The 15,039-nt window shown below is 37.6% G+C and overlaps 1 protein-coding gene across 1 annotated transcript; it reads left to right on the forward strand.

Moving 5' to 3' along the window:
- The first annotated feature begins 13,698 nt into the window (after nt 1-13,698).
- Nucleotides 13,699-14,631, forward strand: LOC114757798 (uncharacterized). Its single transcript, XM_028946884.1, has 4 exons — nt 13,699-13,729; nt 13,840-14,205; nt 14,292-14,532; nt 14,609-14,631. The coding sequence occupies exons 2-4, from the start codon at nt 13,891-13,893 to the stop codon at nt 14,629-14,631; spliced, it is 579 nt and encodes a 192-aa protein (XP_028802717.1). The 5' UTR covers nt 13,699-13,729; nt 13,840-13,890.
- The last annotated feature ends 408 nt before the right edge of the window (nt 14,632-15,039 follow it).

Below are 15,039 nucleotides of genomic sequence, written 5' to 3' on the forward strand. Positions count from 1 at the left end.
GGCTGAAATGGGCATTCGAGAGCGCTTACATCCACAATTGAGAGAGGGTGGTAAGCGGGCTTATATGGAACCTGCGGCCCACACATTGTCTAAAGTCGAAAAAACAAGCTTGTGTCGGTGTTTGCATGACATCAAGGTGCCCCAGGGGTATTCTTCTAATGTGAAAAGGCTTGTCTCAATGCACGATTTGAAGTTAGTGGGAATGAAGTCTCATGATTATCATGTACTGATGCAACAACTATTACCCGTAGCTATTCGAGGCACAATGAGAGATGATGTGAGGAGCACTATAACTAGATTATGTATCTTCTTCAATGCTATTTGTAGCAAAGTCATTGACATAGAGAAATTGGATGAATTGGAAAATGAGGGTTATGTTATCTTGTCTCAACTAGAAATGCACTTTCCCCCAGCATTTTTTGACATCATGGTGCATTTGATCATTCATTTAGTGAGAGAGATAAGGCTTTGCGGTCCTATTTTTCTAAGATAGATGTATCCATTTAAGAGGTACATGAAAGTCTTAAAAAATTATTCTAAAAATCCTTATCGACCTGAAGCATCAATTGTTGAAAGGTATGTAGCGGAAGAGGCTATGGAATTTTGCAAAACATATCTATCTATAGCAAAGACACCATCTCGGCATGAAAACGGTACAAGTAAAGGAATCAGGGGGTTGAAGGTAAAGAGTATGGGTCGTGAAGAAGTGTTACAAGCGCACTTATACATATTGAATAATATGGAAGAAGTGCAGTCATATTTAGATGATCACAAAAAAAGTTTAAAAGAGAAGTATCCAAAGAAAAGTGATATGCAGATAGCAAATGAGCATAACAAAACATTTATAACATGGTTCAGTGAAAAAGTTTTGAGAGAGGCCAATGTATCTGATACAATAAAATGGTTAGCTTGGGGTCTTTGTTTTGAAGTTATCACTTGGAGTGGATACGACATAAATGGATATTCCTTCTACACAAAAGCTCAAGATGACAAAAGTACTGTGCAGAATAGTGGGGTAATAGTGGTTGCTGAAGCGATGCATTTTTCGAGTTCGAAAGATAAAAACCCCAAATTGGCATCTATGGCTTATTATGGAGTTATTGAAGAGATATGGGAGGTAAACTACACCAATTTCAAGATTCCTGTCTTCAAATGTAAATGGGTCAACAACAACAGTATTGAAATAGATCAACAATTTGGATTTACATTAGTTGATCTTGGCAGGGTTGGTTATGCAGATGAGCCCTTCATTTTAGCAAGCCAGGCAAAACAAGTATTTTATGTTACTGATCCAGCAAATAAAAAATTGTCTATTGTCCTTCAAAGTAAAAAGCAGAAGGATAGTGATCCTACCATGAATCTTGATGAGACACCACCTTTTGCTTCAAATCCGCCTAGACCAAGTGAAGTAGAATTGGTAGATAATGATGAATATGCTGCAAGAGATGATCATTGTGAAGGGATATGGGACAATGCATAAAGTCAGATTAAGTAATGTAATTTTGCAACGTACCTTGTGTTATTTTCTTTCATTTATTTCATTGCAATGTACTTGATATTATTTATATATTAATACATTTCACTATAATTTACTTATTTATCTAATTTTGGTTTTTCAACAGGCACATGGAGGAGGATTTTGATGCCAATATGGAGGAGGATTATGACATCAATGCTGTTAATCAGCCGGAAGGAAGGAAGGTTAGAGGTAGTACAAGGCTACCAAAGTTAGCAGTACGTCATGGTCGTATTCAGAAGAAGCATGTGGATTTTGATGCCAATATGAATTCAATTGGTGAAGAGAAGGACAGATTCATTAGCTATATAGGCTCCGTTACCCGAAGCAAAGTTAATATTCTATGGCCTAATTGGAAGTCAATTTCTACGGAGACGAGGGATATGATTTGGGAATATATTTTGGTATGTCACTTTCTAATTTTATTTCATTTGTTTTATTGTAAATATGGTTATAACTAATGTCACACCTTACTTATATAATACCTTAGCATTCATTTAGAACCATTCCAGACCACTTTGGATGGTCTTAAGCTTAAAATTTTCAATTTGGACGTTAATTTTCGAAAAATTACTGTTCACTGTCCAGTTTTCAGATTACAGGTCCAACTTTGAAAAATCATAACTAATTCTAGAAATATCGTATAGAGGTGTTCCAATATTCTACGGAAAGCTCTTTCAATGCTCTTTAAGGGAAAAATATTCAACTGAACTCATCCTCACTGAAAACGTACAGTTTATTGGATTAAAATTACTATTCATTTGGTAAAATCTGGACTTTCCAGATTCTGCGCCTTAACTTCAAAAATTCATATCTCATTGTATACACACCCAAATGATGTGATTTACCACTCATTTTAAATCTTGGGATATGCATTATAATTGTACCAAATTCCGTAGCTTAACTCATTCATATGATAGGTCAAACTGAAGCTTGAAATTAACTGCTTCAGGACCTACGTTTTATCCCTTAATATCTCTTTATTTTAATTCTTTTTATTTCTTTGGCATACCTAACATGGCCTTAATCTTTCTCATTCATACTCATATACTTTCATTCATGCCATAAACATCCTAAGCATATACATTGAATTGATGGCATTCATAACATAACTTACAATATAGGAGAATTATACATTGAATAATAACATCAATCATTAGCATTAATAATTCTCCACTTCTTCTCCTTGCTTCTCATGCCCTTAGTGCCCATCATTGATTTGACCTAAATGGTTGGTTAGGGAGGGGGTGAGATTCGGGGGAATCTCAGTAGCAAACACTACCACATACATGCACAAGATGGATGCTAGTGTATGGTATGTAGTTTTTCATAAATTTAAGTTAACTAGTGACATGCCATCATGCTTTATGCTTGGTATAAAAATGCATGGCCATGGGAACATATTAAAAACAGCATTTCCAGCAACAATTATCATGTCACAACATCATTCAAACAACAAATACAAACCAACACATAAGCATACCATATCAAGCACATAAAGGGTAAGTTCACTACCTTGCACCTCAAGCTTTCCTCTTACTTTTCCTTTGACTCCCTTGACTTTCCAACCATGTGGGCATTCGGTCAACATCACTAAACATCCTCTTGGATGTTTCAAAGGTCCTAAACATAACCATAATGATGACACAATCCATTAGGACCATTAGATTACATAAAGTTCAAGACTATCTTTCTTGAACCTCAACCCCTTTCTCTTAGTCTTAGGGTTTTCTTTCTAAATTTTCTAATATAAATCTTATCATTTTACATCCTTATGATCTATTTCCTATCAATTAGGACCACTTTAGATGGCTTTAGATTCAAGAATATCAAATCTGGAAATTTTGGTTCGCGGGTACTGTTCACGCAGAATCTTCAGAATTTTTGCTCAACTTTGAAAATTCATAATTAAATCTAGAAAACTCCAAATTGAGTGCTTCCAAGTCTCACTGAAAGATAATTAAGTTAAATTTAAAATAAAAATAGTTTCAGGAACCAATTCTACTCATAACAATACCATAATTGTACGGAAATCGACAATCTCCCAAAAGTTCAACACTGTTTCCAGATTTCAAACCTTAATTTTGAAAAATCACCATAAATCGTACACATATCCAAATAAAGTGTTCTACCCATGTATTTAAAGCTCATAGAGTGTACTTTAATCATACAAAATTTCAGAACCAGATATGAACAGTAACTAATTCGAAAAAGCCATCAAATCAGCACGTAATTCTTCCAATGTTCACATAGATCCACTTGGATCTACCATACTTTGAGGTGTTCTAGCAAGATCTAACAACCAAACTCCCTTTCCCACTCATCAACCATTTTGACCAGCCATCAAAAGGGAGAGAAGACATATTTTCAATCATAAAAGAGAAAGAAACCAAGGCAAGAACACATCTAGAGCCAAGAACTCACCTTGAACCTTGATTGTATGACCAAAGTTGATGCCTTTCTCTTGGTTTTCCCTCAAAACTCTCTCTTTTTCCCTCTCTTCATGCCTTGCACGAAATTCCCATCTGATTTAGGGGAGAGATGAGCTCATTAATGTGTACAAAATATCCCACCAACCATCATTAATGTTATGCCAAGTGTCATTAGCCTACTTAATCTTAATCCTCTCTCTTAATTAACTTAAATCATAATGTAATTAAATTTCAAAGTCAAGATCCTCTCCATTGGTAGCTTGACACTTGGAAAGCTTTAATTAACATCCATTAAAGGCTTGACAAGTGGCGACTTGTGGCCCAAGTAAAGTGCAAGACTCTGATTAATACTTTATCGGTGCACTTTTACTCCGGGTTTAACTTCTTTTCTCTAATTACAGTGCTCTGGCCTCTGTAATTATTTTCTGTCAGATCCATAAATTCTCTTTAATTTTAGAGAGTATCTATGAATTTTCTTAGCCCATAACACTTCCTTTAAGCCTTGCATAAAATTCATTTACTAAAATACCCTTTTATCGGCAAAACCGGCTCTTTAATTTCTTAAAGCCACTCTACTGGCCTTTTGGTTGCGGGACTAATTTTATAAATTAGTACAACCTTTCAACCCTTTAACCTCATTTTTGTATACACTTTTGAGGTCTCTTGCTATTTCAAATAATTACCTCACATGGTATACTTTTTACCGGTAATAACCTCATAAATTCCATTGAAGCTGCCTCAGGGGCATTTTCATCTTTTTCTTCATAGAAGAGCCTTAGAATATTATTTCCCATTTTCTAGGATTTTCTTGGAATTCTCTGCGTACTCTTCCATTTTTACCCTCGCTGGTCATAACTTTTTGATTTACGGTTTTACCCCTGCTTAAGCCTAACCTCATAGAACCATCTCTTTGAGGTTTCTAACTTACCCATTGGCCTGTATCTAGCCTCTTTTCTCTTTTTGGGCCTTCGAGACTTTACTGGAGCCTCTAACCTTAATTATACTCGAGCCCCTGAAAACTTTTACTTTGCAGTTTAGTCCCTGAAACTGCTTTAACTTCCTTTCTCATCTTTGGGACTTCTGCTCACAGGGGTCTGATAGCCTATCTAATTCAGGCTATTTGGTACTTCTAGGCCTAAAACTTTGGATGTTACAATTCTCCTCCTCTCAAAAAAATTTCGTCCTCGAAATTTCGGGTCAAATCTCTTTTCTTACCCTTAATGAGAGGTTACCTAAGGAGAGTATCCTTACTTATACTTAACTCTGACCTTTTCAACTTTTCATTATACCTCATTTCCGAGTTTCCACCTTGGGCTTCATATTTACATAACTCGTCGTTCTAAACTTTTCTGTCATTCAGATGAGCATGGTCTTTGCTTTTAAGTATTTTGTCACCACTGCTCGTATTCTTCCTATACTTTAGGCTCATTCTTTCATTATAATAGCATGATAGTATGCCTGTCTTCATGGTATTTTACAATACCATGGCATTTCGGGTTCTCTTAATACAGCCTTTTCCATTCTTTGCTGTATACCCTGCTATTCCTCTTTACTTTAAGGGCATATCTCCTTTCTTTCCTTCGTTGACTAGAACAGAATTGAGCCTAGTCTAATCACAATAGACATGTCTGGAACAAGTCAAGGGTACTCTCTCTATATTAGTCCACCGCTGAAGGAGATTTCAGTATCTTAAACTCATCTCTAGTCATCGTCTTCCCAAAGAGGTACTGTACTCTTACCCTTATGGCTCAGCTACTTTCTTTAGGCTTGGTCTACTATGACCTCGAGAGCTACTGCGCTCTACCGTAAGCCTCTTTAGGATCCACTATGACCCTGGAATACTATCATCAATCTGAGCCATCTTAGGATCTCTAGGAGACTCTAGACCATAGAGTTGAGTAATAAAATAAGTCACCTCCACTCAGCTAGTAACTTGACTGATTATTCCCCAAGACTAATCACAGATATCAGTATTGTCTTCTTAGGCCTTACTCAATCTTTCTGTCAACTCCTGAAATTCTTAGCCTTTCCATATTTCTTTAGCCCTTAGTTTTAGCTTCCTTAAGTCACTTTCTTTTCTTTGTGCCTTTCGAATCCCTAGGCACTGGCTCATCTCTAGAGCCCATTAACTTGCTATTATATCAATGCCAGCCTGCCTTGTCTTAGGACTCTATAGTCCTTGTTGCCTCTTAACAATTTGGACAATCATCATGATAGGATTTATATCATCACATTCTCATTATCCTTCAGTATTCCGTAGTACCCTACTAAGCTCGAGGAGCATCTGTTTGCATATCACACTTCTGTTGTCTTAACTAGTTTCACTCTCTCTCTCTGGGGTAAGGTCCTCCTGTGCCTTATCTCGGCTACTTCTGCTTTTCCTGTGGGAGGACAGATTGCTTTAACTGGAGCATCGTCAACTCAACCACTTGCTTTCTGTTTCATTCCTTCAGAGGATAGCTTACTCTTACTAGAGCAGCGTCACTCTGATCCAGAGAACCACTTCCCAATCTTAGAGAGGTACTTCATGGTCAAGACTTTCCTCATATGCAATCTCGGCCAGGTACATTCCTCGAATACCATATCTCTATCAAAGAGAGCCTCTCCACTGGATTACTCAATCTTATAAGTAGTGGCATCTATCTATAGGAATCTCATTTCTTAGATTCCTTAATGGCCTAATTGCCATGGTTGCACGCTCTTGGATACCTTAAGGACATAAAAGAATATTGTTTTAGTCCCTGACATTATCATATATCTAAGCATCATCGAGCTCTAGGTATCACAAGGAACTTACTTATCTCTCTTTGTTTATCAGTTCCCAACGCAACCATCCACTATCATGTTCTTATTCATTTCCTTTCATCTCTATCCTCAAGAGGGATCTTGCCTCACTTTACTCTTTCTGACTTTCTTTACCTCTTGACCAATTATTCTTCTAGTCAGGTATTGATCACTATATTCTCATCACATCACATCAAATAGTAAATGTTTAATCATCTTGCTGTGCGGTATCTAGGTCTGGCACCAATGTCATCATTGACCTTTTATTCGTTGTCATATAATCTCTGTCCCTCTTGGTTCACTATCCCTTAGGAATTTGCACCTCTATTCAGGGATTTGAACAAGCTTTAACATCTCATTCTGTTACCATGCCTCTATCAAGGTCATATCGATTACTTAAGGTACAGGTTGATATTCAGTTCCCTTACTAGGGCATTGACTTATACCTCTGACTGGCTTATTGTATCCTTAACCATTTGTTTCTATGGTCAAATGCTAATCATAAAGTGACCATACTACACAGCAGGCATTAATCATTAAAACATCTCTACTGTGTGACCTTCCAGTCAGGCACCTTTAACTAATTACCCGAGGCTTAGGTTGTCACCCTGCTTCCCTATTAGGGTCTAGACTCCTATTCTTTATTGGCTTACCATACTCTTAGCCATTACCCTCAGGAGGCGTCTTACAACTTTGACTCATTCCCTGGTCAAGCTCTCTTAGCCCAACCATTCCTGTCCTGAGGGGGAGTCTCATAGCAGTGACTACCTATCTCTCAGGTTACTCTTTGTCATTCCTTACTTCTCTTCTATATCTATTTCCCTTAAAGAAAAACCTCACTATCATAATCTCAATTGGACCAATCCTAGTCACCAGTTACTTTTCTAATTAGGTTTTCTCTCACACCAAGGTTTGCTTGAACCAATACTCTGCTTATACCTTAGTCAGGACTTCTACCTGAACTTCCCAACGGTTACCTATCATTAGGTTACTTTTGCCTAAGCACACTTAACTAAATAGTGTTGATAGGCTCAAACCCTAGTACCCTGCTATCTTAGGCCTTTCTTATTCTACCTTTAGTCAGGTCTGTTCAGCTTACATTCTTATCTCTCTCCTTATCTTAAGGATTTACCTGTCAATACTCAGTCTGTCTCTGGGTCACATGGGTTCTTCCTGTATTTAGAGCTAGCCTGAGTGTCTCTTTTTCAGGTCTTATGGCTCTAACTCCTCTAACTTTGGCTTTCCTCTATTAATCGGAAGGAAATTGAATCCAGCTTAATTAATGATAAGGTTATCTGGAAGGAAATCATGGGTACTCTCTCAGTACTGGTTTACAACTGAAGGAGGTTTCCACATCCTCAACTTGTCCCTGGTCTTCATCTTCCCAAATAGGTACCAATCTCTAGGAGACTTAGACCATAGGACTAAGTGAAGTCATCTCCACTCAATTGGTCACCATACTAATAATTCCCCAAAACTGTTCCAAGAACCAATACCATTTTCTTAAGCCTCTTGTCAATTCCCTAGGCTACCTATTCGTCTCTTTAGGTGCCTAAGCCAATCTGTCTTAGGAGTTCTCTTACTCCTCCAGCTGCTCTTACCGTCTCTTACTACTTTAGAACGGTACAGAGAGAGGACTTATGCAACTTCTCTTTCCTTTGCTTTATCTTTCAGTATGAGCATACTCTAACATGCATTTCTGACATTTTAATGCAAGGAGTGCAAGCTCTTACTGATTGCTATGTCCATAGCATGCCGACTCGACATCTTATCCCTACAAGAGGGAGCCTCTTTCTCTGTTCGCAGCTGCTTTGGAAGTTATAGGGAGAGGACTTTTGAGGTTCTTTTTCTTTCTGCTTACTCTAGTACTCTGCTAAGCTCAGGTACATCTAAGCCTAGCTTTATTCTTGGCTAGTCGTGCTTCCATTAGGTAAGGTCAACTCCACTTGCCTTGCCTCGGCTGCTTCCCTTTCCCTGATCGGATAGGGCATTTTGCTCCATCTAGAGCAGTGTCAATTCTGACTTGGAGGACCAATTCCTATTTTCTCTAGGAAGATTCCTGGCCAAGAACTTATCCCTTGGAAAGGGTGCCTCTCAACCTAACCCCACGTGACTGAGTATCTCTTAACATCATCGGGAACATGCCAATCTCATAATGCTAGTTCCCCGCATGGCTATCTGTCTCATTCTCATCTCTTTCTCTTCTTTTTAATCCCTAAGAATTCCACTAGGATTATCTACCTTGACTTTACTATCTCCATGTTCCTATTTATCTATTCAGGAACTTGAGATAGCTACTCTATCATAGTGCCCCATCTCTAACGAGGCTTTAAGAGCTTGCTCAGCTTAAGTGGCCACTACACCCTCTTAGCGGTGTACAGACTCAACCCCTAACTATCTTGTTCAACTCATCATTACTCTTCCTCTTGAGGGGGAATCTGATAGCTTTTAAATAGTGGCTACAACTCTCTCTTTGAGCTCTATCAGTCTTACTCTCAGGGACCTCATAGTCCATCAAGTCGTGCCAAGATACCACCTCAGCATCTGAGAGTCACTATCTCTATTCGTCATGACCAGAATTCTTATTCGCCACCATTTTCTTTGGTTCATCATGACAAAACATACCTTCTCTTACTTCTGCTAGTTTTACTTAGCTTTGTTTATCGTAACCTTAACTGCTGCCTGAAGGACTTCCATGTCCTAGCCTCACTGTAATCCCCAACTAAGTCAACTACTTCCTTTCAAGCAATAAAGGAAGGGTCTGGCTCACAACTCTAGGCCATTAGCACTTTTGCTTTCCCTTATCCTCAGGGATTACCAGTGGCAGAAATTAATCTTTAGCTCTTCTGACCTTTTTATATCTATTTAGGAATCAAAGATAACTACTTTGATCGTGCTGCCTTAACCTTGTATCAAGGCTACAGTAATTGTATCTAACTTAGGTTGCCACTTAACCCTTTTCTTCTAGGGTTTAGACTCATACCTCTATTTGACTTATAAGCCATTATCCCCTTTTCTTTAGAGGGAAGTCTCTTTATCTTTACACAGTGGCTACCTTCCTCTGCGTATAACTCCTTATCATTATTTTATCTGTACCTTTCTAACAGAGGACCCCAACTTCATTTAAAGATCCTTATTACTTATTTTCCCTAGAGCATTCACCTCCAATCCATAACCTTAGTTGGACCTTAGCTAGTATTCCACTACTAGCTCTAACCTGAACTGGGCTTTTCTAAATTCTTGCAGATAGTTCTCTTCTTCCTATGCCAGAACCTCTGCTCTGATACCAAAAAATGTCACACCTTACTTATATAATACCTTAGCATTCATTTAGAACCATTCCAGACCACTTTGGATGGTCTTAAGCTTAAAAATTTCAATTTGGACGTTAATTTTCGGAAAATTACTGTTCACTGTCCAGTTTTCAGATTACAGGTCCAACTTTGAAAAATCATAACTAATTCTAGAAATATCGTATGGAGGTGTTCCAAAATTCTACGGAAAGCTCTTTCAATGCTCTTTAAGGGAAAAATATTCAACTGAACTCATCCTCACTGAAAACGTACAGTTTATTGGATTAAAATTACTATTCATTTGGTAAAATCTGGACTTTCCAGATTCTGCGCCTTAACTTCGAAAATTCATATCTCATTGTATACACATCCAAATGATGTGATTTACCACTCATTTTAAAGCTTGGGATATGCATTATAAGTGTACCAAATTCCGTAGCTTAACTCATTCATATGATAGGTCAACTGAAGCTTGAAATTAACTGCTTCAGGACCTACGTTTTATCCCTTAATATCTCTTACTTTAATTCTTTTTATTTCTTTGGCATACCTAACATGGGCTTACTTTTCCCATTCATGCTCATATACTTTCATTCATGCCATAAACATCCTAAGCATATACATGAATTGATGGCATTCATAACATAACTTACAACATAGGAGAATTATACATTGAATAATAACATCAATCATTAGCATTAATAATTCTCCACTTCTTCTCCTTGCTTCTCATGCCCTTAGTGCCCATCATTGATTTGACCTAAATGGTTGGTTAGGGAGGGGGTGAGATTCGGGGGAATCTCAGTAGCAAACACTACCACATACATGCACAAGATGGATGCTAGTGTATGGTATGTAGTTTTTCATAAATTTAAGTTAACTAGTGACATGCCATCATGCTTTATGCTTGGTATAAAAATGCATGGCCATGGGAACATATTAAAAACAGCATTTCCAGCAACAATATCATGTCACAACATCATTCAAACAACAAATACAAACCAACACATAAGCATACCATGTCAAGCACATAAAGGGTAAGTTCACTACCTTGCACCTCAAGCTTTCCTCTTACTTTTCCTTTGACTCCCTTGACTTTCCAACCATGTGGGCATTCGGTCAACATCACTAAACATCCTCTTGGATGTTTCAAAGGTCCTAAACATAACCATAATGATGACACAATCCATTAGGACCATTAGATTACATAAAGTTCAAGACTAGCTTTCTTGAACCTCAACCCCTTTCTCTTAGTCTTAGGGTTTTCTTTCTAACTTTTCTAATATAAATCTTATCATTTTACATCCTTATGATCTATTTCCTATCAATTAGGACCACTTTAGATGGCTTTAGATTCAAGAATATCAAATCTGGAAATTTTGGTTCGCGGGTACTGTTCACGCAGAATCTCCAGAATTTTTGCTCAACTTTGAAAATTCATAATTAAATCTAGAAAACTCCAAATTGAGTGCTTCCAAGTCTCACTGAAAGATAATTAAGTTAAATTTAAAATAAAAATAGTTTCAGGAACCAATTCTACTCATAACAGTACCATAATTGTACGGAAATTGACAATCTCCCAAAAGTTCAACACTGTTTCCAGATTTCAAACCTTAACTTTGAAAAATCACCATAAATCGTACACATATCCAAATAAAGTGTTCTACCCATGGATTTAAAGCTCATAGAGTGTACTTTAAGCATACAAAATTTCAGAACCAGATATGAACAGTAACTAATTCGAAAAAGCCATCAAATCAGCACGTAATTCTTCCAATGTTCACATAGATCCCTTGGATCTACCATACTTTGAGGTGTTCTAGCAAGATCTAACAACCAAACTCCCTTCCCCACTCATCAACCATTTTGACCAGCCATCAAAAGGGAGAGAAGACATATTTTCAACCATAAAAGAGAAAGAAACCAAGGCAAGAACACATCTAGAGCCAAGAACTCACCTTGAACCTTGATTGTATGACCAAAGTTGATGCCTTTCTCTTGGTTTTCCCTCAAAACTCTCTCTTTTTCCCTCTCTTCATGCCTTGCACGAAATTCCCATCTGATTTAGGGAGAGATGAGCTCATTAATGTGTACAAAATATCCCACCAACCATCATTAATGTTATGCCAAGTGTCATTAGCCTACTTAATCTTAATCCTCTCTCTTAATTAACTTAAATCATAATGTAATTAAATTCCAAAGTCAAGATCCTCTCCATTGGTAGCTTGACACTTGGAAAGCTTTAATTAACATCCATTAAAGGCTTGACAAGTGGCGACTTGTGGCCCAAGTAAAGTGCAAGACTCTGATTAATACTTTATCGGTGCACTTTTACTCCGGGTTTAACTTCTTTTCTCTAATTACAGTGCTCTGGCCTCTGTAATTATTTTCTGTCAGATCCATAAATTCTCTTTAATTTTAGAGAGTATCTCTGAATTTTCTTAGCCCATAACACTTCCTTTAAGCCTTGCATAAAATTCATTTACTAAAATACCCTTTTATCGGCAAAACCGGCTCTTTAATTTCTTAAAGCCACTCTACTGGCCTTTTGGTTGCGGGACCAATTTTATAAATTAGTACAACCTTTCAACCCTTTAACCTCATTTTTGTATACACTTTTGAGGTCTCTTGCTATTTCAAATAATTACCTCACATGGTATACTTTTTACCGGTAATAACCTCATAAATTCCATTGAAGCTGCCTCAGGGGCATTTTCATCTTTTTTCTTCATAGAAGAGCCTTAGAATATTATTTCCCATTTTCTAGGATTTTCTTGGAATTCTCTGCGTACTCTTCCATTTTTACCCTCGCTGGTCATAACTTTTTGAATTTACGGTTTTACCCCTGCTTAAGCCTAACCTCATAGAACCATCTCTTTGAGGTTTCTAACTTACCCATTGGCCTGTATCTAGCCTCTTTTCTCTTTTTGGGCCTTCGAGACTTTACTGGAGCCTCTAACCTTAATTATATTCGAGCCCCTGAAAACTTTTACGTTGCAGTTTAGTCCCTGAAACTGCTTTAACTTCCTTTCTCGTCTTTGGGACTTCTGCTCACAGGGGTCTGATAGCCTATCTAATTCAGGCTATTACTGGTACTTCTAGGCCTAAAACTTTGGATGTTACAACTAAGATCTTTAACTCAAACATATATATTTTTCTTTGCAGCAAACGTATGACATCCCTTGTACTGAGCAAATGAAAAAGCATGTGTTGCAGCAAGTTCGTCGGTGCTGGAAAGATTTTAAGCACACACTCACGAGCCAGTATGTGCGAGGGCCTAAGAAAGATGATGATCCGTGCGAAAAATACCCCTTCCTTGATCCAAATGATTGGAGGATGTTTGTGGCATCAGGCATGATCCTAAATTTCAGGTACATTGCCTTATAAAACATTTAATTTTGATTTAATTTACTTCACTTACTCAATTTACTTTGTTTTCTTTTCCATAGGAATTAAGTGCGATGAATAAAGAAAGGCAAGCTAAAAATTTATATCTGCACTATTTATCCCGTGGAGGTTACAAGATGCTTGAGGAGAGGATCATGCAGGATGACTTTAAGGCGATGCAGGAAGCTGCAAAATCTGATCCTAGTAGCGTTGTTCAGACCCCACCTCCTCCTCCACGTCATAGAAAATGGAAGGAAGCAAGGATGAAGAAGGGTCAATATATTAATCCAGCAGTTGCTGAGATTGCTAAAAAAATTGTAAGTTGTATACATCAAATAACTTTAACTTATGGTAATATTCCTTATATTTTATCATTAATTTTCTATTATACTGTCATTAATTTTTTATCATACTTAAAATGTTATAGGAGGTACTTGAAGAGCAAAGCAGTGAAGGTTCATTTAGTCCGAGTGGAAGGATGGACATTTTAGCGACAGCGATTGGGAAGCCTGATCACCCAAGACGCGTTAGAGGAGAAGGGAGGACAGTTGGTCTTACCCAATATTTTGGACAAACTTCACGAGCTTCTCTACGAAGTCAACCCACTGATGAGATGATAGCTAAACTTCGAGACCAAGTTCGTGATGAGCTCCAATCTGAGCTAGAGGTCAAGATTGAGGCCCAGTTACGCCAGTCACTTCGAAAAGAGCTTATGGCTGAGCTTCGTGATGAGATGAAATCTATAGTCTCTAGCATGCAAATTGGGACAGTTCAACAACAATGCACACCCCAGGTCTGTAATCAATTTCACTTAAATTAATGTTGAGTTTTACCAACATTTTTTTAATTTAATTTAATACTTGCATTTCTCTCATTTAGGATTCCCCCGTCTTTCCTAGCACTAAAAACAGTTGTAATCCACCGGGGGCATTAGGAGAGCATGATCCTAGTAGTCCCACGCTGGACTTTGGACAACCTTGTTGTCTTCGTTTAGAGGTCCCAAGGATGCGTGTTGTTGCTGACGCTCTCCTCTACAATCAAGGGAGCACTATCCATCACCAACATATTCAAGAGGACCAAGTGAGGGTTACAGTTACGACTGTTCGAGAGGGAGAGACAGGTGCGGATGTGCCATTCCCGACTGCTGAAGTTGTGAAGTTAGGTCAGGCAATTGGAACTTTCATTCTTTGGCCTAGACACCTTGTTGATGAGGAGATAATACCTGTGATGGTAAGAAAATGTTATTCTATACTGTGTGCATTTTTTTAACATGATACTTACAATACTTATTATGTTTATTTGATGTTTCATTAGGACCAGAAAGATGTTAATAGATATCCCTGCTTGGCACAATTATATGAGGAATATAAAACAATTAATATGGTCGACATAAAGATGCCTTTAGGGATTGTGGGTGAAGAAAAATCATATTTCTTTGGACTTGACAACAAAGACATCAGGGATTTGTTATCCTTGAAGGAGTTGGACATAGCATGGGTTCAATTAGCAATCATGTAAGTTTACTTTTTCATTTCTAACTTAAATTTCTAATTTCTTACTTTCACATACTAATAATTATCTTATTTCAATTCAATGATAGCTTCTTCCATAACAAATGCATGTCATC

The sequence above is a fragment of the Neltuma alba genome, unplaced genomic scaffold (genome assembly GCF_004799145.2).
Source record: "Neltuma alba isolate B1F8T4 unplaced genomic scaffold, ASM479914v2 tig00010641_pilon, whole genome shotgun sequence".
Taxonomy (NCBI): Eukaryota; Viridiplantae; Streptophyta; class Magnoliopsida; order Fabales; family Fabaceae; genus Neltuma; species Neltuma alba.

Bases quoted from the DNA above. Each gene is read 5' to 3' on its own strand.
- LOC114757798 (XM_028946884.1), top strand. From the start codon at position 13,891: ATGGACATTTTAGCGACAGCGATTGGGAAGCCTGATCACCCAAGACGC. The intron at 14,206-14,291 runs GTCTGTAATCAA...TCTCTCATTTAG, and splicing joins AACAACAATGCACACCCCAG to GATTCCCCCGTCTTTCCTAG. The intron at 14,533-14,608 runs GTGCGGATGTGC...TCTTTGGCCTAG, and splicing joins TGTTCGAGAGGGAGAGACAG to ACACCTTGTTGATGAGGAGA.